The sequence below is a fragment of the Diorhabda sublineata genome, chromosome 7, assembly GCF_026230105.1.
Source record: "Diorhabda sublineata isolate icDioSubl1.1 chromosome 7, icDioSubl1.1, whole genome shotgun sequence".
NCBI classification, from domain to species: domain Eukaryota; kingdom Metazoa; phylum Arthropoda; class Insecta; order Coleoptera; family Chrysomelidae; genus Diorhabda; species Diorhabda sublineata.
In genome coordinates, this window is record NC_079480.1 from 10,786,670 (window position 1) to 10,809,147 (window position 22,478).

A 22,478-nucleotide genomic window follows, 5' to 3' on the forward strand; every position below is an offset into this window, starting at 1 on the left:
ATACCAAGTACTGAGCTTCGTCTGTTCAGGCCAAAACAAAAATCAAGCGATGACAAGGTTCTGCTTATACCTGACAGATTCAGGTCGTTTCCAAATAACTGACATACCGTAAAGTGGGGATACATTGCCAGCCAGGGCAACATTGCTTAAAAAACTGCTCTAATGCAGTTGGTGGCAAAATACTACGCGATCAACAGGTCTTAGCGGTACGAGTCCGGAGCTCGGCAAAGTAGGTCTCATATATAACAATTCACGTGAGTAAAAATTTTATTTTGCCTTCGTAAAATCACGTTGCTATTCTAAGGGTTCTGTAATAAAAACTAATGAATATTGAATTCGGACTTTAACATCACCTATTTCTGCGTATATGTGAGTTCTATTTATGATATTAACAGTTTTCCAGATGCTAAATTTCCAATAATTTTTGCGGTTGGCAAAGTTGCCCCCACACTGTGTTTTTTTTTAGGAAAATGGTTCAAATGTATAGAAGACAAGTGGGTGCATGGCGTTATAAAGATTATACCGAAGAACAGTTGCGTAGAGCTGTTCTATCTATTTAAAGTAATCAAATGGGATATTCAGAAGCATCCAAAACCTTCAATTCTCCTAGAAGAAACCTAGTAGATAAAGTTAAAAGAAAACATGAAGGTTCTGTTGGAGCACCTCAGCTAATCGCCCCGGAGATTGAACGGTCCATTATCGACGTTATAATAACCAGTTTCGAATATGGCTGCCCCCTAACCATAACTGAATTGCGAATAGTGTTGAAGTCATTTGGATTAAGGAGTCCGCCTAAAGAAGTTTAAAGAAAATTTTCCCGGTGTAGACTGGTGCAAGAATTTTATTCATAAATACAAGTATGAATTATCCAACAGACAGTGCCAAAATATAAAAAAAGAAGGGCCGAGAAAACAGATGAGGAAATGAACAATTACTTATCATAATTTAGAAAGAAACGTGGCAGGAATTCCACCTGGTTCCATCGTTAACTACGACGAGATTAATCTGATAGACGATCCTGGATCGTCAAAATGTATTTTCAGAAATGGGATTAAATACCCTGAACTCAACAAAGACCTCGATATCCGTCATGCTTGCTGCCGCTACAAATGGAACTTTATTTGTCCCATATGTTGTCTATAAGACGAGACAGAGATTATTTGATTCCTGGTGTATCAGGGGATCACCTGGAACTCGTTATAATAGAACCAAATGTGGATGGTTTGACCAGTAGGCATTTGAGGACTGGTTTACACAAATGGTTAACCGTGGGCCAAAAAATTGATGGACCGAAAAGTCATTTAAACATAAAAATCATTAGAGAGTGTCAAAAAAACAATATTACATTCATCTTTCTATCCTCAAATTCAACACACTTGATACAACCTTTGGATGTAAGCTTCTTTAAGCCCTTGAAGATAGTTTGATGCCGTATAACAACCTACAAAACCAACAATCCACGAGACAGTACAGTAAACAAAAGCACTTTTCCTCATTTATTGAAAAAGCTCATTGAAAAAATAAAATTAAAAGACGAACAAATCAACTAAAACGGATTCAGAGCAACGGGAATACACCCATGTAACAGAGAATGTCTGATAAAAGATTAGATAGAACCAAGACTGATATTAGCGAGACATTGGATTTCTTTAAGAAAAATAGAGCTCTTTCATAAGCAAGTATCCTAAAGAGAATGAAGATGATAAGAATTGAACCCAGAAAATATGTTGCAAGGGAGAATTTCACAACAAGTATTCCCGAAGAGAATAAACGTGATAAAGAAACCGAAGAATATGACTGGACCATGGAAAGTGAATCTGAGGGCAATGTAGAATTAGATGAAGTCAATAATTTCCAATGACGAGCCAGACTCAAGCCCATTGCTCCCGTGATATTGTAGCTAGCAAGATTGAAGATGAATCGAAATTAGTTGGAATTGAAAATACCAATTTTCTACTTGTAACACTTTTAGGGAAAAACAATACAAGCATTTTGTTGCACAAGTTATTGACAAAGAAAGAGACTTCTGTAATGTAAAGTTTTTAAGACTAAAATAACTTAACAATTTTTGTTTTCCTAATATCGATGACGGTCTCTCTTTGAACAAGGTATTGTGACTATTTTAGAATCTCCAAAACTTGCATCGACATCAATACAAATTTTTACATTCGAAAATTTTGATTTTTCCAAATATAACATGTTTTAGTTGTTTGTTCCGTAAAAATTAAATTTAAATATTTATTTTAAAGCATTCTGGAAGTTTCTTTTTTGACCTACTAGCTACTTAGAATAATTAACAATTATGTTCTCTTACCAAAGAGTTATTATTAATTTATAAGAGTTGATGTTGACTTGCAAAAAGGAAAATGTTCCCTTATTTTCTTAGAAATATACATTTTCAATGTAATAATGAATTATGTTTATTAAAATATGTTTTTAAACACATTAAAGGAGGGCGAAGTAAAGTAACCCTTCGAGACTGTTAACTTAAATACGCTTAAGAACGTGCAAAAATGCCAGTCGGCAAAGTAACTCCAAAGTCGAGGTACCTAACTTTGCCAACTGATTAATCTTTTAAAAAATTTGGTTCTAGTTTTTTTATGCTATCTAATTACAAAACTATGTAGCCAAAGTGTCAAATTTTCATATAGATATTGAAAAAAACAAACATTTTATGCAAAGTAACCCAATTTAACGGTAAATTTGCAAAACTCATAACAGTTTAATAAGATCGTTGTTCATAAGGTTGCATCATCTGATATAGTATTAGATTTCAAAAAATGGCAAAATAAATTTTACAAAAAAATTGTGTATATCACAAGAAATAAAAGGAAAAACAAAGATAAGAAGGATAGAATGTACTTTCAGATTAGTACTCTCTGTCTTTTAAGTTAAAAGGATGTGAAGCCTACCTTACAATAAATGGTATTATTCATCACAATTTTTTATTCGCTAAGACAAAAGCAGATACTTTCTCCCCACCTTCGGTTAAGACTTACCAAGGTCGAGTGCCAATAAAAACTGCAAAGATTGAGAATATTAAAAAACTGAGAGCCTACATTCCAGACGAGCATCGTGGATTTTTCGAAGTAATTTGTAACTGACTGATGACAGATCTCAAGAGATTACTAGCGATTTCGAGGTTGAAGAAACCAACGATGACCCATAAATCAGAAATATGACCTCAAATCTGCATCTTCGATTTTTTTTCCTATTTTAAACTCATTTAAGTAATTTCACTATCTCTTTAGTAAATTGTAAACATTGCCTTACAATAAAGAAAAACAGTTTTAACTTGAAATTTAATGGTTTTTTCTTTCTTTTAATCTTCTTGCAACTTGATTTTTTTTAAAAGGGAAGGCGATAGTTTCACATTTTTAGAGCTATATAACTAAATTATGCATAATGATCCAAGTGTAAAATGTTGAATCCTGTTTTGAATTTCTTTACAAGTTGACATTTTTTTAAAAATATTTTGATTTAAACAGTTTTTTTTTTAGTTTTCTGAAAGTTTACCTTCTTGGACTTTCGCCCGTTTAAAAAAAACCGATTCAAATATCGCATTTATCACGGCATATTTATAAAAATATATTTCAACAATGATTGTGAAAATAGTACTAACATATTAAATAAATGCACAGCTATTTTTTTAATATTTTCTATTGCAATTTAAATAAGAAATATATTAAGTGGTAACGTAATGGTAAATCCGGAAGAAATAATTACAGAGTTAAAATTATTTATAACATCTATGAACCCACATCAATTTTGAATTTACTACAAAATAAGTGGAGAATTAATCCTACATCTCTAGAAAAATTACAAAACAGCATAAGATATAAAAATTACAAAAATTATACTTACAATTATAAATATATATTTTTTACAGTCATATAAGTTTATATGAAAGATAAAGTGATTCAAGAAACAACATATTTCACATCGAGGTATATAAATTTTCAAGAAAAAATTCAATATTTAATGATTCATTTTACTCTGAGGACACTGTTCACCATCATTAGACCAATAATCAAAAATTATCCTGACTGGGAGTGAACTGTATCAACTAACTTGTCTCTAACGATGATAACTTCGTTATCTTTTCACGAGTCAAGAAGTGTAATGGTAGTAAACAGTTTAAATATTACCAACAATTTTATAAATTCCAGTATATATCTACCTTTATTCTCTTATGTGGGTTGCTATTTATATTTTTGGCCTAGATAACACTGACTGTTTCTGACATAACCTTAGCATTGTTGAATCTAACCTCAACCACAATATTATATCATGTTTGTGTGTGGGGATAAACTGCTAAGAACAATCAAAAGAGCCGCCAAGCTTAGCATAAAAATGGCAATCAGTAAACATCATTAGTACGTCAGAACCCTGCAGATCTATCGAGAGTTGGTCCCAAAGATACAAGAGATCATGGGCAACACTGCCAGGATAAGAATCGAGGAGTTAAGGACCTACCAAAACATTAAGATTATGGAGCTGACGAATTAGACAAGTGAAAACTACGCCGCGCATTGAAGGTGGAGACATCAGTTGAAGCTACAACCAATAATGAAGATAATTAGAAGAATAAAAACACAGAAAAAAAGATGGACCATCTATAAGAGGGCTTTTGATGCCCGAAGTTAACAGGATCTTTTATAGCTTAAGCAAATCAATCCAGTCTTTAACGTTGTTTTAATTTGTAATAAGTCCCCTATGAATTTGCCCTCTCTAGAGATTATGAAAAAAGTGGAGTATATGGTTCTAATCTGAACAGAAAAAAAATAGGGTAGTCAAAATCTTCCATGGGATTGGAGAAGGAAATTAACAATGAAGAAGACTGACGACTTCATCAGATGCGAAGAATAAGCGGGACTACTAGGAAATTCTTTCTGGAATATATCGTTACAATTATATTTTTATAAGGACAAGCTTGGTCTAGTGTTCATGATGTACCAAAAGTCTTTAGCTTGAAAATTGTATAATTTTGACAGTTAACGTACAGCAGTGGACCTCGTTAAAACCAAACCACTGAAATCAAAGATACTCTGTTTTCTATGTGAAATATGGTAGCCGACTATCGATATTTGCTTTTTCAGTTTTCAGCTAGGTTATGGTAATTCAATAAGGTGACTCTATGAAAAGAGAATAAAACAATATTTTTTAACGATGGTGGCCACAAGCATTTAAAATGTTAGTTAATGAAGACGTTGAAAAGATATGCTGCAGTTTTAAGCTCCAGAGATAAAATGTAAAATGTTTGATTTGGGTTAAGGTTGATATTATGTTTTATCAACTATCTTACAAAAGTGAAAGTTTGTTAAAAAATTTCAACAAAATTCTTGATTGACCTTTATAATCTCTACTCCTTTATAAAATCCAAAACAATTCGCATTCTGTTGCATTCCATACCTCTAGGAACATCACTCACCATTTTTCAGATAGGGTTGTTAGCAATAAACAAAGGTTTTCAGGAGTGGTTGGATAGAAACCTCTCTAAAAAGCACATTTACAATCTTTCATATAGCCAAGCCGCCTTGTGGGTCCTGAAAGCTATTTAATGCACGTCCAAACTAGTGTGGAAGTGTAAATAGACTCTAAAAGAACTAGCTAACATAAATAAACTAAACTTAATGTGGCTTCCAGGCCACCCGGGTATACCAGGAAATAAGGAAGCAGAGTCTTGCTAAAAAACAACGACTCCATATTTTGGACCAGAACTCCACTGTGGCCTCATGAGATGCCTAATCAATAACGAACTGAACGAATGGCTAAGGAATCAGATGGAGTCTTACTGGAGAAACACTACAGAGAATCCAAAATATTCATAACTATATTAGCTAAGAAGTCTGAAGAACTTCTTGTGATGACCAGAAATAACATGAAACTAGTGGACGGCCTTCTGACAGGTCACTGCTCCATCAAATAACCCCTCAAGACGATGGGCATGGCAGAGAACGACAACTACAAATTCTGCGAGCAAGCCATGGAAATAGTACACCATCTACTCTGCGAATGTCCTGCCCATTTCGTTTAAAAAGTAGGAGGATCACTTCAGAAGATGCCACAGCTAAGCTCACAGGAATCGAAAGTCAAAGACTAGAAAACAAACCCAAAATAACGAAAGTTAAAAATGTGACTGAGGGTAGTAGCTCTGTCGACGAGTAGGAAAAATTAGAGAATATTAAAAGCAAAAAGAAAGGAAAGAAAGTGTAAAAAAGAGGAAACCGTAAGTGAGGGCAACAGTTATAAAGAGATGCAAAGTCTTTCAAGCGATCAAGTTGACAGAGATGAAGCCTAGAAGTTAAGTTTTGTAAGAGAATTGGTAAGACATCCACTTTTTATTGACCTGTTGTAGATAACAGAATTTGGGCTAAATGATTATTAAAGGAGATGCTATACTACCTTTAATTGAAAAAATCAAGAAAGTGCCAGTGAAAGATGTAGCTTACTAGTCAGCTGAGGCTTGGAATACAGTTACTAATCCGGTTATTAGAAAGTCTGGAGGAAGCTACGGACTTCCCTTGAATTTGGTAACTCACCAGACGACAGTTCTAACCAAAGTCCCCTGCTTCAACTGGTGAGAAAAATTCCCGGTTGTGGGGAAGCAAACGACTCAAACATCGATGAGTGGATGACACAAGATCTCGACACCCACGAGGAGCTTACCGACGAGAACATAGTAGCTGCAGTGAACCGCCGAGAAGTGAAAACCGAGAACGAGGAAAGCGGCACCGGTGACAATGAAGCCGCATTCGACCTCTCTATGTCTACACCTGCTGACCTGTTGTTTCTACGGCTATGGCGCAATATCGCAGCATCAAACAGGTTTTTACATGACGAACCTTTCGCAAAATTAGTGGTGTAATACAATGTTGAAAAACCTCAATAAATCATATTTCTTTTAGATACATAGTTTCCTTTATTTTATTCATCTTTGTATTTTGTTTACTAAATATCATTACACTAAATATTATACATATATGTATGTATATGTGTGTATATTTAATATACATATACATATACATATAAATATTTTATTCCCTCTTTTTTGTATTTTATTCTCTTTTCTAAAATTTTATCACGCTTATCAATGGGGTGGTTATAACGACCAGGTTTCTCTGACCCCTTGGCGGTCGTTATAAACAATTTCTACTGTGTATATATATATATATATATATATATATATGATAATTTGATTAATAACACGTGACAGAAAACAGAAAACATGTTTCTATTGGTTATTGCGATTGTGACGTAGAAAGTAAGTAAATACTGAAACATGTCCACCACTTGTCGCATTTTGTTGTTGTGAGTGGAGGTAATTGGTTGTTTAGTGCGATTTGTGTTTTTGTAAGGGTTTCAAAGAATATTCTAATTGAAATAATGGCCGAAATAGGATTTATCCACGGACAATCTACCCAAGGTAGATGCATTCATGTTTGCTACGTTCTTTGCTAATAATCAATTAATTACTTCGGCTGAAATAATGCATGGAGTAAAAGCAGATACGTAAGTACTACTAATTAGACTGTGGCCATAAAGATGATAGCTTTGAAGGTTATCTTTTGATTAAAGTTTTCGATGTTGAAACATTTTGGTATTATCTTTCAGTGCTGGTGGGATGCTGCAATTGGATACGTCCAATTAAAACGAGAAGGTGTTTTCTGTATTGTAAAAGGTAGAATGTGTCCTGAGCTTAACCAAGATTATGTTTCCCCAAGATTGATGAGAAACGTGAGATCATTGTTTAATCAGCATGTGATGATTGTGTAGCATCTTTAATTATACAAGAGAAAATTACTTGTATAAATCTTTATTTTACTAATGTCAATTTTTTTAGGTGGTTGCAAGCATGTCGTTGCGTTTATTATGTGGGTGCACAGACATAGTGAAGAACCTGCAACTACTGAAGTGGCCTGTTATTGGACTAAACCAAAATTATCGGGAGTAGGCAACCAAATTAAGCCTGTAACATTAAAGGAGCAAATAAAAGCAAAATAAAACCTAGCACGTTGCCAGTTCCATCGTCTGGAAACTTTCTGAAAGATTTTGTTTCTACTACCAAGGAGAAAAATTTAAGTCGCCATATATTAAAATATTTTATAAAGGATACATTCTGTAATAAATTAAGTGTACAACAGCTTCTGGTGGGCTTTATGTCAGAAAAAAGCAGCACTGCAGTTGCTTTCCTGGAATATGCATAAGCCCACATGAGTGAAGGAATCTGTCGAGAAACTTCTAATGCCACAAGTAGGGGAAATGTGCCCATGATGGACCCCCGCCAATGATGGACCTAGCTATATTTTCAAATTTACCGCGCATATTACACTACCACCATATTGGTTGGGTTGATTGATGCTTATAGTCAGTTGTTTACAAGCGCTCTTGCGAATCTAAACCGTTTTTGTGAAAATAAATAAATAAATTGAAATTGGTATTTATTGATATAACAAAGTAGCATGGCATGATGTTAGATAACTTATGTTTTACTCTTAGCTAGAATCTGATTATGTTACTACAGCTTGATAGAACTGTTGCATGTTGATTGGCGAGTAAAAATTGAGGTTATGGCGGAGAACAAAAAAAATTGAGATTTTTATCTGATTTATGCAATATGGCCTATGATGGACTACTTAACGGATCCCAAAGATGGACCAGGGGTCCATCATTGGAACTGAAATAAACAAAATAAATATATTGTTTTAGTAGTTTTTCTTTTCCATTTATAAAGATGGCATCCAAAAAAAGACAACAGTGGGACGAGCATGATATGCGACAGGCTATTGAGAACGTACAAGATCACAGTATGGGCTTTAAGTTGGCTGCAAAGACCTTCAATGTTCCCAAAACAACTTTGCGAATGCGTTTGGCTAAACAGGACAGTTGCAAGGGTAATTTGGGAGGACGAACCGCAATTTTCTCTAAAGCCATCGAAGAGGAGATTGCAGGATATATTATTTATATGGAAACGCGTTTTTTTGGTTTAACCTCTAAAGATTTGCGGCGGATGGTATTTGAAGTAGCCGAAAAAAATAAAGTAGAGCATCGTTTCAATCGTGAAACAAAAATGGCAGGTTGGAAATGGGAGAGGGGATTCCTGAAGCGCAATCCACGAATTTCTTTGCGTAGTCCAGAAAGTACATCATTAGCTAGAGCCCAGGCTTTTAACAAGCCTATTTCAATGCACTATCTAACACTCTGGAGCAGTACAACTTTCCTCCCGAAAATATATTTAATATGGATGAGTCAGGTTTGACTACGGTCCAAAAGAAATGTCAAAAAATTTACGCTTCAAAAGGTCGGAAGCAAGTTGGTGCACTCAGCAGTGCAGAGCGTGGGCAGCACGTGACCGTAGTGTGCGCAATGAATGTCATGGGCACTTACATCCCTCCTGCTCTTATTTACCCTCGTCAAAGGATGAACGATGAGCTTATGAACGGTGCTCCCGTTGGTAGCATAGCTTTCATACAAGAAAAAGGTTGGATGACCAGTGAAATTTTTTGTAGATGGCTAAAGCATTTCGTGAAGTATACGAAAGCATCTAATAACAATAAGGTTCTTTTGCTCCTAGATGGGCACAGTAGCCATAAGAGTCTCGAATCTCTTCAGTTTGCAAAAGAAAATGGAGTAATTGTGTTTTGCTTCCCGGCACATTGTTCACATCACATTCAACCATTGGACGTAGAATTCTTCCGTCCTCTTCATACGTATTTTGATCAAGAAATTCAATTATGGCTTCGTCAAAACCCGGGAAAGGCAGTGACTCAATTCAAAATAGCAGGTCTTCTCAATCAAGCTTATTTGAAGAGTGCTGTACCATTAAATGCAATAAATTCGTTCAAAAAGACTGCCATTCATCCTTTCAGTCCTCATGTCTTCGAGGAGTGGCAGTTTGCACCAGCTTTAGCAACGGATAAGCAGATTCCCGAGGCTCAAGGAGATATCATCGAAAACCAAATGGAATTAGAAATTCAAACCCCATCCACATCTGGTCTTAACATGTCTTCATCGTCAGTTCTCGACATTTCTGTGAAGGAAATTTGTCCTCCCCCTCAAACTGTAGCAATTGGTACTGATAAAAAAAATGCAGAAGGGGAAAAACTGGTCATTTGAATTCAACACCAGAAATTCATGAACTCAAAGAGAAGGTTATAGAAAAGGAAACAAAGATAAGAAAACAACAAGCCAGGATAGTAAAACGGAAACTTGTCATTGAAAATGACAGTTCTGATGAAGATGAATCCGCCTTAGAGAACTTTTTGGAAAAGGGACAAGATGACTCAGATGATGACGCTAGCTGCCTTTACTGCAATGAGTTATTCTCGCACTCACGTGCAAAAGAAAAGTGGATTCGTTGTCAAAAATGTAACTCGTGGTGCCATAATGAGTGCGCTGGTGTTTCCTTCCATTGCAAGTCTTTTATTTGTGAGCTCTGTACCTAACGTGATGTTAGTTTGTTCTATATTTTTTCTAATAAAACTTTAAAGACATTTTTTTTTCATTTATTTTAAAGGGGTCCGACATGGGCATGTGTGCTAATGATGTACCCCTCGACTACTTTTTTAAAAATAGCTATGCTATTAAACAGGAAATTATTTGGCAGAAAAATCTTCCTATACTATAATAAACTTCGAGCTAAGTATATATTTTCATGTAAAAAAAATTAGTCCAAAACTAAAAAAGTTGTAATGATATTTCCTTAAAGGGTCCATCATAGGCACATTTCCCCTAACCAAAAGTTATAACAAGTTGTGGTATCAACTTCGTTATGGATGTATTCCGGCATCCTGCATTTATGAAATTGCAAGATGTAAAACACCATTGGGTAGGTTAGTGGAGCAAATTGTGGGCAGTGAAATATAGAACAGACTGTAGCAATGCAAAGAGGGAAAACATTAGAAAAAAATATTGCCGATCATTAAAGCACAAATGAAAATTAAATTATAACCTATAGGATTACTAATATAACCCAAGTATCCTTATTCAGGAGTATTTTCAAATACTATTAATCATCAATATGTAGTTGATATAAAATGTCTCTCAAGTGCAAAAACATAAATTTATATATAAAAGATGGGTTAATTACAAATAAACCTGCAAATGCATTTATTTAATAAGAAACGGGGTTTATTATCAATAATAAAATTACCATTATTCATGTGAAGTATGAGAATGTCTATATAGAAAATATTATTGAATGTGCATACCGTTTTCTGGTGTACTAATATTGAGTCTGTTTACTTCCTTTCTACGTCACACTCAGTCATGTGACAACAAATGCGTTTTGGCACGTCATTTCGGTATTTAAATTTTTTTTATGAACTAATATACCGATTTAAAAAAATTAAAAAATAGTGTGTTATTAAGACAAACATACTAAACGTAGTTAAGGTATAAAAACAAAGTATGTAATGACCCTATTATACAGCCAGTGATTGTAAAATGCCTGAATTTGAATATTTGTCTTCCATTTTCGTTTATAAAATAAGTGTTTCAAGAATCACATACTTAATATAAAATTGCATTTTTCAAGTTCACTAAAACAAAATATAATATATGCACTCGTGTTTCTCTTTACTTACTTAATTACAAATTATGGACAAAAAAACACAAACAAAAAAAGTATTTATGAGTTCAACTCAAGACTTAAACACCCAGAAATAATGATTCAAACTCTGCTTAGTCTCACAATAACTTTCATAATTTTAGAGCTACAGCACAGTTATACGAAGTACTTGACAACTTTGTACTAATGCTGAGGTTACTTTGTTAATTTTGAAGCACTTTCATCATAATTCTTATAAAAATATATCTTTCATTTTTTATATTTTTTTATAAACCCCTTACAATTAATCTAGTTACCGTAAATAACATTCTAAGTACAAATTAATAGAGACCTGGGACAGAAGGGTTTCGAATGTTAATGAACATTTTGCAAACATACAAAGGGCTTCTAAATTCGGGAGACGATTGCTCGTATGAAATCAAGATGGGTCTTTCCTACAATAAAATTTCCTCAGCCTTTCCGAGATATCATCACTTTAACTAGGTGGTGAATAAAATTGTGTTTTTATTTATTTTTTTATAAACTTTTCGGTAGTAATAGAAACTTAAAAATCTGTCATTTTCGTACTAACTACAGGTATTTTTTCAATATTGAATTTGCAACCTTTACTCCAAAACTTTTTTCAAGATGCTGAAAATGACCACCAACTACAGAATTCCAAGTTTCTAGGTTCACTCAAATTTTAGAAATAAAATAGAAACTCAATTTTACTCACCACCTTTTAAGAGTGATATCTCGGGCAGAGGAAATTTAAAATTTTGTTTCATGAATTTAGAAATACCCTGTGAATGCTGAATCGATAACATAGATTGACATACACTTAATGTTGATGACACAGTTGAAAAGAGCTTTGATGAAAAGTCAAACATGTAAAAAATTTTAAGATTAGAATCAACAGATTTTCAGTGTTTACTTTTCTTCGGCTCTTTTAAACACTTAAAAAATGGAAAAATATAATAAGAGATTGTAATAGCAGCAGCAGAAAATGAGATCATTTTGGAAAATTGGGTCAAAACAGTCATTTGTGAAGAAGAAACTCGTTGAGGATTTCGGTGGCTCATAAAATTCTACTCTGTTATTGGAGATTAATGGAAAACTATATATGAGATAGTAAATTAAATATGAGAAGGAACATGAGTCATCTATCCTATTCATTGGAAGGGTATTCGTAAATTTTTCAAGGTATTGCACAAAACCATGTGCCTGTCGGGAAAGGACGAGAAGGATCTTCGAATAATGTAGGGAAGGATCCTAAGAAAGATATTGAGAACTGTCAAGACCGATGGAGGAAACCAAAGAAGGTTGATGAACCACAAGAGCAAGAGCGAGTTGAAAGATTGTGATATACATAGTGGTAATGATAAAGATCCACATGCTTAAATGATTTGGACATTTATAGAGAGATTCGAAAGCCCTGATACGAAAGGTAACATAGTGGAAGCCAGCCATAGAACGGCCAAGAGGTCGTGGGAGTGAGGATCTGTTGAAAATTCGCAGAGGTTACAGAGAAGTGGAACAGAATTTGATAAATTCACCGCAAAAAATTAATAAATAGAACCCCAAAGAGTGGCTATCATCTGCAAGGGATGTATTATGATGATTATGATTAATAACGTATTAAGTATCTACTGTTTTTTTTGTTCAGGTATACAACGGAACTCACCCGTCGTACCAGAGTATTATATCAAATTCGATATGGACAAGCCAGGACCTAGTAACAAACGCAAGGTTAAATATGAAAATCAACAGTTTCAAGTCATTTGGACGGAGAAATACTTTTTTTATGTCCAATAACAACATCGTTTGTTTAATATGCAAGAATTCGGTTTCTATTTTAAAGGAATATAACGTGAATCGACACTATGAGACACAACATACTGCTTTTGCTAACTTAACCGGCGAGTTACAGATGAAAAAAATTTCTTCATTGAAACGGGAACTAATTGGTCAGCAAGCTATGTTTACGAAACCCGTTCAAGATTCTGAGACTGCTACTGAAGTGAGCTTTGAAATTTCTCGATTAATAGCGAAAAGTTGTCGGTCCTTTAAAGATGGCGAATTTGTTGAAGATTGTTTAGATATCACTGCAATTAAAATGTGTCCGGAAATGGCATATCCCTGCAAATAAAATATGTCAGGAAATGGCCAAGAAGTTTGAGAAAACTTTGAGTTTTTTCATTGGCACTTGACGAATCTATTGACATCAGTTCCACTGCTCAACTCTTAATATTCTTACTAGGTGTGACGCAAGATTTTTAAATCTGTGAAGAGCTGATTGGTATGACAAGTCAAACAAAAGGAAGTGACATGCTCACGGCCCTTCTGCAAGAATGCTCTAAAATAGATTTAAATTTAACAAAATTATCTGGAATTACGACTGAGGAAGCTCCTTCAATGGTTGGAAGCAAATCTGGGATAATAACTTTGTTCAAAGAATATTTGAAAAGTTTAAACATAGACATAAAAGAAATAATGCAGTTTCATTGCATTATACATCAAGAGGCCCTCTGTGCAAAAACATTGGGATTTGAAGACTTGATGAAGGTTGTTGTTACAACAACAAATTTTATAAAATCTCGCGGTCTTAATCACCGACAGTTCAAAAAATTTCTCGAAGATATTGACATATGGTGATCTGTTATTTTATACTGAAGTAAGGTGGTTAAGTTGTGGATTGACGCTGAAGAGGTTTCTTAATTTGATAGAAGAAATCAAAATATTTCTGACGGAAAAGAACAAGGACGTTCCTGAACTCGTCAATCCTGACTGGTTTTGTGAGTTAGCTTTTCTAATCGATATCACAAGTCATTTGAATGTCTTAAACACGTGTCTTCAGGGTAAGGATCAACTGATTTCTAATCTGTACGCTCATGTTTCGTCTTTCAAATGCAAGTTAAGTCTTTTCAGGTCCCAAATAAATTCATCTAATTACGCTCATTTCCCAACATATAAAAAATTTTCAGAGAAATTTTACCAGACGGACATCAACGTCTCATATGTTGAGAAAATAGATATTTTGATGTGAACTTTCGAAGATCGTTTTACTGATTTCAAAAAAGTTGAACCACTGTTAGACATTTTCAGCAACCCTTTTAAAATTTCCCCTTAGGATGCACCCGAGTCAGTGCAGCTGGAATTAATAGACATTCAAAATGATGATAATTTAAAAAATAAATTTAATGAAGGAATTTTATTCAACTTCTACAGTTGCCTTGATAAAAACAATTACAAAGAATTACGAAAAAACGGACTAAAATGCAGCAGCCTATTTGGTTGAACTTATATATGTGAACAAACGTTTTCTCCCATGAATCTCAACAAAACGAAAAATAGGAACCGCCAATGAGAGTTTGGAAGCAAATTTACGTGTGGCGACTTTGGAGCCAGATATTAAAAGAATCGTGAAATCTATGCAGTGTCATGCATCAAAGTGAACTTTTAGTTACATAATAATTAAATTTAGTTTTATAAGTTTAATTACAATATTTAAGTTTGTTTTTGATATCATATAGTTATATTTCATTTTTAATATAATCTATATTCAGTTAGTTTTGGAATTATATTACCTGAAATTAAATATTATCCAGCTGATTTTATTCACTATACACCCCATGACAGCAATATTATTTCTATTAATACAAAAAAAAAGAAAGATCATTGGGGGATCGTTACAACTACAAGCCAATGTAATCCCAGAAGAAAAACCATACGAAAAGAAAACACATACACATGTTGTCAATCTCTACACCAAATTTGTTATACATATCAGGGCGAATGCCTCAAGTGGCCCCTGTTCTAGATAAGCCTGTGCACCCATGTTTTTTATGAACTTTTGAATGTGGCAGGTATAAATTTATGAATAGTATTCAATAGCAACAACCAAACATCAATTCGACGAAAATTTTTAGAACAGTTAGGATATGAGCTTGTTCAGGATCATATTTCAAGAAGATCTGCAAATAAGAGACTTCCACGTATAATTCGATTGTGCCTTCAGGAAATATGTGGAAAAGAAGCTGAAAATGTTCCTGCAAACCAAAAACAAATGTATGGCCGATGTCTGCTATGTTCGTCCAAGAAAAATGAAAAAACCAGGTGCAAATGCCTAAAATGCCTGCTAGAACACCCCAATGGAATTTGTCATGACTGTTATACAGGGGAAGATACCGATGAGTAGTTCCAGTCTAAATATTCTTATATGAATAAAACATATTTTCCGATCAGTTTTTCAACTGAAAAATATTATTTTGTTTTATGCATACCCATTATCAAATATAATGCCGTTCTATGGTATGTATAATTACATGGTTATTTTGTGTCACAAAAGTATAATAAAATGTATCAAAAACTTAACGAGGCTTAATAAAAGATGTATAACGGACTTGTTACCGTAAAAAAACTGACAACTGACAATATTATTTGACTTTTTTAGATATCGGTCCCTCAGATTGATGTTGCGGGAATTTTACTTCTACAGCACATTGCAGGCGGAGGGTTAATAAAAGAAAAACACTAAGATTTAAAAACAAGTGAAAAAAATTGATACTCAGATGAATAAACTATAGATGGGAAAAATAGATTTGATTTGGGGGGGGGGGAAAGGCTCACATTCGCCGCTCATATCATTGAAATTAAATACACCAGCAAAAAAATATAAAACTTTTTTTGCTGTATGAATGAAATTGGTTCAAATTAACAACATATTTTCACCAGCAGCATTATTTAAATTGTTCACTCTACGCTCACAAGAAGCTGAATTTTCTGAATAATTTCAAGGTACTATCTCCATTCAGCTTATGTACTTTTCCCACTTTTGTTGATATAAAGTGTCAACGATAACAAATAATTTATACTGTAACACCAAAATTACAATTAACAGTGATTCACAAACGGTTTTGTAAGATATCGAAAAAGAAAATGTTAAACTTATAAAAGAATGGACAACAATATTTAAATCTACTAATTAATCAAGTTCTGTTAAGATTTTGATAAAAAACTGAAATTGTATATAAAAAAAATCAGGAAAGTTATATGATATCTATACATTGAAGTTTTTGTGAAAAACTGCCTTTAACATAATTAAGATGAAATTCAATTTATTCTCTATTAATTGCCTGTGGCGCTTCTGCTAATCCTTTAACTTTGAGCCGATCTGCCGTTTTTAAGAAAGCTGGTAATTGTTCTTGGCTAACGTTTACTTCGCCCGCATACATAAATTCAAGAATAGCCTGAAGATGACTGTAGGCTACGTCCTTTAGGATTATAATTGGATGCTTCGAAGGATTTTCCTGAATAAATGATAAAAATATGAGAGTCATGTTTATAAATCTTGTGATTGAATCAAAATATATAATCTACTACTGACCTCCTCGACTTCACACAGATAGTAAGCCTAATGCGTCAAATATGTGAATTAGATTTAAATGTAATATCATATCAACATTATTTGAAGTATTTGAATATATTTTTTATTATGTAGATATTATAAACATAAAAATAAACTAAAATATTTATCTATATACAATATTGATAAATTTTGTCTGATTATGTGCAAAAACGCTTCTCTTTAAATGAATTACACGTTTCAATTTACGTTATACATCCATTTTCTTAGAAGGTAAAATGAATATAGTAAATTATCCTGAATAGATAGGAAATACTTATGCCATTGCAGACTATTTAAGAATATCATGCTCTCTTGTTGAGATGGATCAGTTCAGTTCAGAAATATGCGAAAAATATTCCAAAGATAGACGAATCTAGGCCTTGTAGGGGATTAGAAGCTGTATCGGAGCATAAAGCTTTTTGGAGAGGGCTCCAAATTTTTGTGAAGTTGCACTGGCTAAATAGGCCACGTGACTATGCCAGAACATATTGCTTCCAATCTTAACACACAACAAACGAATTTGCGGGTATGGTGATATTATATGTCCATATTATGACCATATCCTGAACTGCAATGCCAGCCTTCTTTGTAAAAACAGCAGCCTGGATCTTTGGTGCATTAAACTCAATCAGATTCCTCCTGCCTACGGATTTGGGTAATAGCCAAGTTTAAAAGAGCGGTTGATTTGAATGACAACACTAATTGGTGTCGGTGAAGCTACAGATCAGGTTTGCAGTTTTGTCGGGTAGATCATTGATGTATAGGAGAAAGAGAGTAGATGACAAGATGCATCCTTTGGAAATACCAGTATTAACCTCAAACCTTGCTGAAGTGTGTCCATCGATAGCGACCTGGATGGATCGATCTTTGAGAAAGCTTCAATACCAGTTGATAAGTGAGGACGACAAACCATACGATTTTAATTTATTTAGAATGTTTGCTTACCAAATCTTATCAAAAGCCTTCGATATGTCCAGCGCGATTGCTATGGATAACCCACAATTCTCTATAGCTTCAGTCCATATGTTGGTGACAGAGCCCAAGAGATTCCCGGTTAATCTATGTTTACGGAAGTCGTAAAGATGATATTAGCAGACTCAAAATATCTCAAGATTTGATGATAAACGACTTTCTCCATAACCTTGGCAATGGCTGAGACTAAAGCAATCGGACGGTATTTTTTTCTATGAGTTGAGTCCGAACAATTTCCCAATCAGCAGGGAAAAGAGCTCTTTTATATTATAGAGAAAAGAGTTTGCATAGCAGACTTGTTAGTTCAGCTGCGTAATTCTTCAATACGATTTGAGGTAATCCATCTGGGCCCATCACTTTATTGATGTTAAAGCCTTGGAGAAGTTTTGCCACATCTCTATGTCGAAATTCTATTTCTGACATAGGAATTACTAGCTCCAGGCAGGCTGGGTGATAATTAAGAGTAAAATTTGAAGCAAAGATGCTACCCAACAGGTCCGCCTTCTCTTTTGCGGTCACTGCGATTGACCCATCTTCTTCAGTCAACGGTGGAATTTTTGACTTACAAAAGCCTTGGCTGACTTTTGATACAGACCAGAAAGACCTTGATCCATTTGATGAACGCTTTCATAGGAGCATAAATTATCTGGCTTTTATTATTTTATCTATTTATACTGTTCAAATAGGGCAAATCCAACTACAGAACAAGAATTGAAACATATTCTTTAGAAAGTATAACATCAATAATTCTAGAATGTTTTGCAAATATTCACTAATCAAAAATATATAGCTGGTAACTTACAAGAATCCAATACATTCTATTTGGCATACTTTTTGATAATATTTATCCGAGAATTACGAAAGTAAAATACATTGGATACTTTTGAAGCTAGTCTTCAAATATCAAACATGAGTTTAAGACTGAGTTGGAATTTCTGGAACCGTAGGTGATAATTATACTGACTTGATTGTCACGATAACTTGGTTATCGAAACGAACGTCAAACAGTGTAATTGTGAGTGGTTGGTGTCTAGTAATGTAAACAGTTTGTTCAGTATGAGTTTAAGAATATTGGGATTAATGATTTTGTTATTTAGGATTTAAGGAATATTATTTAATAACAATCACGACGAGAATATAAGCTATCCACATAATGCTCCATTTAAAGTATAATACTTCAAAAGCCTCCAATGAAGTTATTCAAGTTTTTAAATGTGTATATAATAAAACTGACTGCAAATAACTTCCATCTACTTAATTTTAAATCTGACGTAGGCATGATATATTATTATTATGAATGACATTCAATTTTTATAGGCTAGGTCGTAATCAATGGAGCTGAATATTTGTTGGTTTGATTATGAATGAATTATAATTTTGCCAATATCCCACTTCGAAAATTAGTTTACAAACACTTTGTTTTTCCATTTATTATTATTTTCTTCCTCCTCCTCTTAATAAAAATATTTTCACCCAACTACCTTATTCTATTATGCTCCATCCAAAAGAGTCTTTTTGCTCTAACCCCATATATCATCTCAGCTGGACCATACAGTGCTTTGATCTCTGTGTTTGTTCTTCTCCTCCACTCCTTCAAATATCCGTCTTAGTATCTTTCTCTTCCATATGTTTATTTTGTTTTCTTCTTTTTTGTTCAAGGTCCAACACTCGCTGCCATTCAGCACCGTTGGTTGTATAACTGTCTTGTAAATGCGTAGCTTGGCGGCTCTTGAAATATCCTTTGACCTTAATAGTCCTCCTAGGGCAACAAACGTTTTGTTCCCTCTCGCCAGTAATTTCTTTATTTCCCTGGATTTTATCTCCTTAGTTTGTCACTGTCACTCCCAGATATTCGAACTCCTGGACTTTATCAAATCCATACTTCCTACTACTACTACTTTAATTGATTGAAGTAATTCAAATCCTTTCCTATCTCCATATATTAGGTATTTTGTTCATTTATGTGCAGTCCACATCCTGTAGTATTTTTCTGAGGGTTGTTAGCGATTAAAACAAATGTTTTCTATGGTTGGTTGAAATTCACAATGAGGAGTTTTAGGTTTAATCCTTGATTAAAGCTATTGTTCTGAATGCCTTCAGAAAGAAACTTTGATCACTAGTTGACATCCCTTTTTGCAGAACCTCCCATTTGTTCAGCCAAGTATATGCCTAATCTATTTCTTATGATTAAATCTAAGACTTTGTATAGGACATTAAACAAAGTGATACCTCTATAATTAACACAGTCAATCACATCCCCCTTCTTATGTACTGGGTAAAGGTAAATAATTTCTTTATGCCATTGATTTCGCATCGGCTCTTATTCCTGCATGTTTTTAATCAGATTATATATTCGCTCCCACAAGGGTTCACAACCATACTTTATAACCTCTATTAGAATCCTATTCTTATCGACACACTCTTCATATTGAACAGACTGTTTACACTACCACTACATCAGCACTCGCACTGTCTGTCGCGCGATTCAATGTCTGAAGACGATAACTTGGTTATTGAAACTTGCGTTCAATATGAATATCACCAATGGTCAGAATTCAAATAAACGTTTGGGCCATTGCCAAAAGGTACTTATATTTTGGCTGAAATTCCAGATGTTGACTGAGGCTACCTTGCTCCAAGAAATGTAACGGCCAAAGTTAATAATGACAATTATACAGATTGAACGCCAAAATGGAATGCTAAACTGATTATTTTCGAGAAATAAGCATCTTCAAGGTGATTCCCATTTTATTTCCCAATTAACTGATGATAACATAAAAATTTCTCTACGAATTACCCCAAATATATGAGCAAAGAGCACAAGAGTTAAGGTTTTCTCAAGTGCAACTGCAAGAGATATTGCACTGGTAAAGTGTTCCAGTGAATAGAGAAAAATAAAGTGTAATTCTAAATGCTAGGGATTAATGTTCAAGAGTAAATTATACTTAGTTTTAGGAACATGTAACAATTGATTTGTTTTTTTTGGGACGAAAATAAATACTACTCTGAAACTTATTTACCACATAATGATACATATTTTACCAAATGAACAGTTTCAAACTAGTTCAATTACTATTCAATATTGTGGATTCAATTTGTCAGAATGGCAATGTAAGTACACTTAGCTCAGTGGCCGAAACTATACGAGTACTCACAATATGATCTGAGTATTCTACATTATCCATAACGTGATAACTTTCACACTCGACTTTTGTTGACAAATCACTCTGCTCACTGATCAAAATAATAAGTATAAATTTACCTATAACGTAATATTTCTAAGTCCACAAGGTATTGTGGGTATAAGTTTCAGTGATTGCTCAAATTTGCTAATTGAGTATAACATATACAAAAATACAAATTTGATGCTGAAATTTTCTCAAAATGCCTATAAAAACATTTGCAGCCAGACTATCCACCATTTAACCCAGCTTTTGGAATGTTTTGATAAACAGCTCTTATCACTCAGTTTTTGGACAAGAATAATATAACACAGGGATAGATTAAACAAATTTGTTAATGTTTAAAAGCTACTAATGAAAATGTAAAAGACTCAGTAGCGGATTTACCAGAAGGCTGATTTCAAGGGGCGGCATATTTACTCCAGCAATTTTTCAATTCCATTCACAAAATTTAACAAAACATATTATTCCCACTAATAAAATGAGTTTAAATGAGGAAACAAGAGAACTTTTTTATATATGGAATCTTTATTCCAAAAGATTTAATTTTCGACGGTTCTAATTAGTTGATGAAATTCACACTTAAAAACAAAATTCCAAACATTGATGGGTTATTAAAAATAACTACTTAATAAGAAATGTAGACTACTATAATAAATTAACTTACTTCTAATAAACTTTTAAAATACGGACTACAGGCGGACAGCACCATTTTATGGGCTTTACAGGTTTGACCCTCACAGGCTAAAGTTACATCTGTAAAGCTTTTCTCATCTCGAAGATGTCTAAAGGATGAGACCATATTACTTTGAAAATCGTTCCATTTTAAAAAGAACTGCTGTTGATCCGCCATGTCTAAGATATCTAAAAAATTATTTTTTTTAATATTCACAATAAGCAGATGCTGTACAGATACATAACCAAATTTTAACTTAGTGAAGCGGAAATTAATTATAACATTTTATGAACTAATAAATGTTACGTAGTAATACTTACGTTAATTAAACTATGAAAATTCTTATACTAGATTTCTTTTATATTTATAACAGCATTTATATGTCAAACAAATTACACAAGCTCTATACTTCCTTCTCTTAAACAAAAAGTTTTCACTTGTCACTGTCGTCGTTGACAGTTAGTAATTAAATTAAGTGCGTTCGGTAGTGTATTTGTGTATATTTTACTTATACAAAAATAATGAAACAAATCTGAACACTTTTCTTTTATTTGATTAAATTAATAACAATTGTCTTCTGAAGACGATTGTTAACAACGGATTTACGCCTTTCCGATAGATTTTTACTTTATTTTACTCGGGATACTGTTAATGAATTATTGCTATACGACTTGACACATTGAACGACCATAG

The 22,478-nt window shown here is 33.7% G+C and overlaps 1 protein-coding gene across 1 annotated transcript; it reads right to left on the reverse strand.

Annotated features, from left to right (window-relative positions):
* Positions 1–5,681: 5,681 nt before the first annotated feature.
* Positions 5,682–22,227, reverse strand: LOC130446461 (longitudinals lacking protein-like). Its single transcript, XM_056782734.1, has 3 exons — positions 22,106–22,227; positions 21,777–21,973; positions 5,682–16,857 (listed from the first exon to the last, which is right to left on the reverse strand). Exons 2-3 carry the CDS (start codon positions 21,960–21,962, stop codon positions 16,666–16,668), a joined length of 378 nt encoding a protein of 125 aa, XP_056638712.1. The 5' UTR covers positions 21,963–21,973; positions 22,106–22,227; the 3' UTR covers positions 5,682–16,665.
* Between the last annotated feature and the right edge of the window lie 251 nt (positions 22,228–22,478).

Excerpts from the sequence above, each read along its gene's own strand:
- LOC130446461 (XM_056782734.1), bottom strand. The coding sequence starts at position 21,962 with ATGGCGGATCAACAGCAGTTCTTTTTAAAATGGAACGATTTTCAAAGT. Across the intron at positions 16,858-21,776 it reads ATTTTAAAAGTTTATTAGAA|GAAAATCCTTCGAAGCATCC; the intron begins GTAAGTTAATTT and ends TCATTTATTCAG.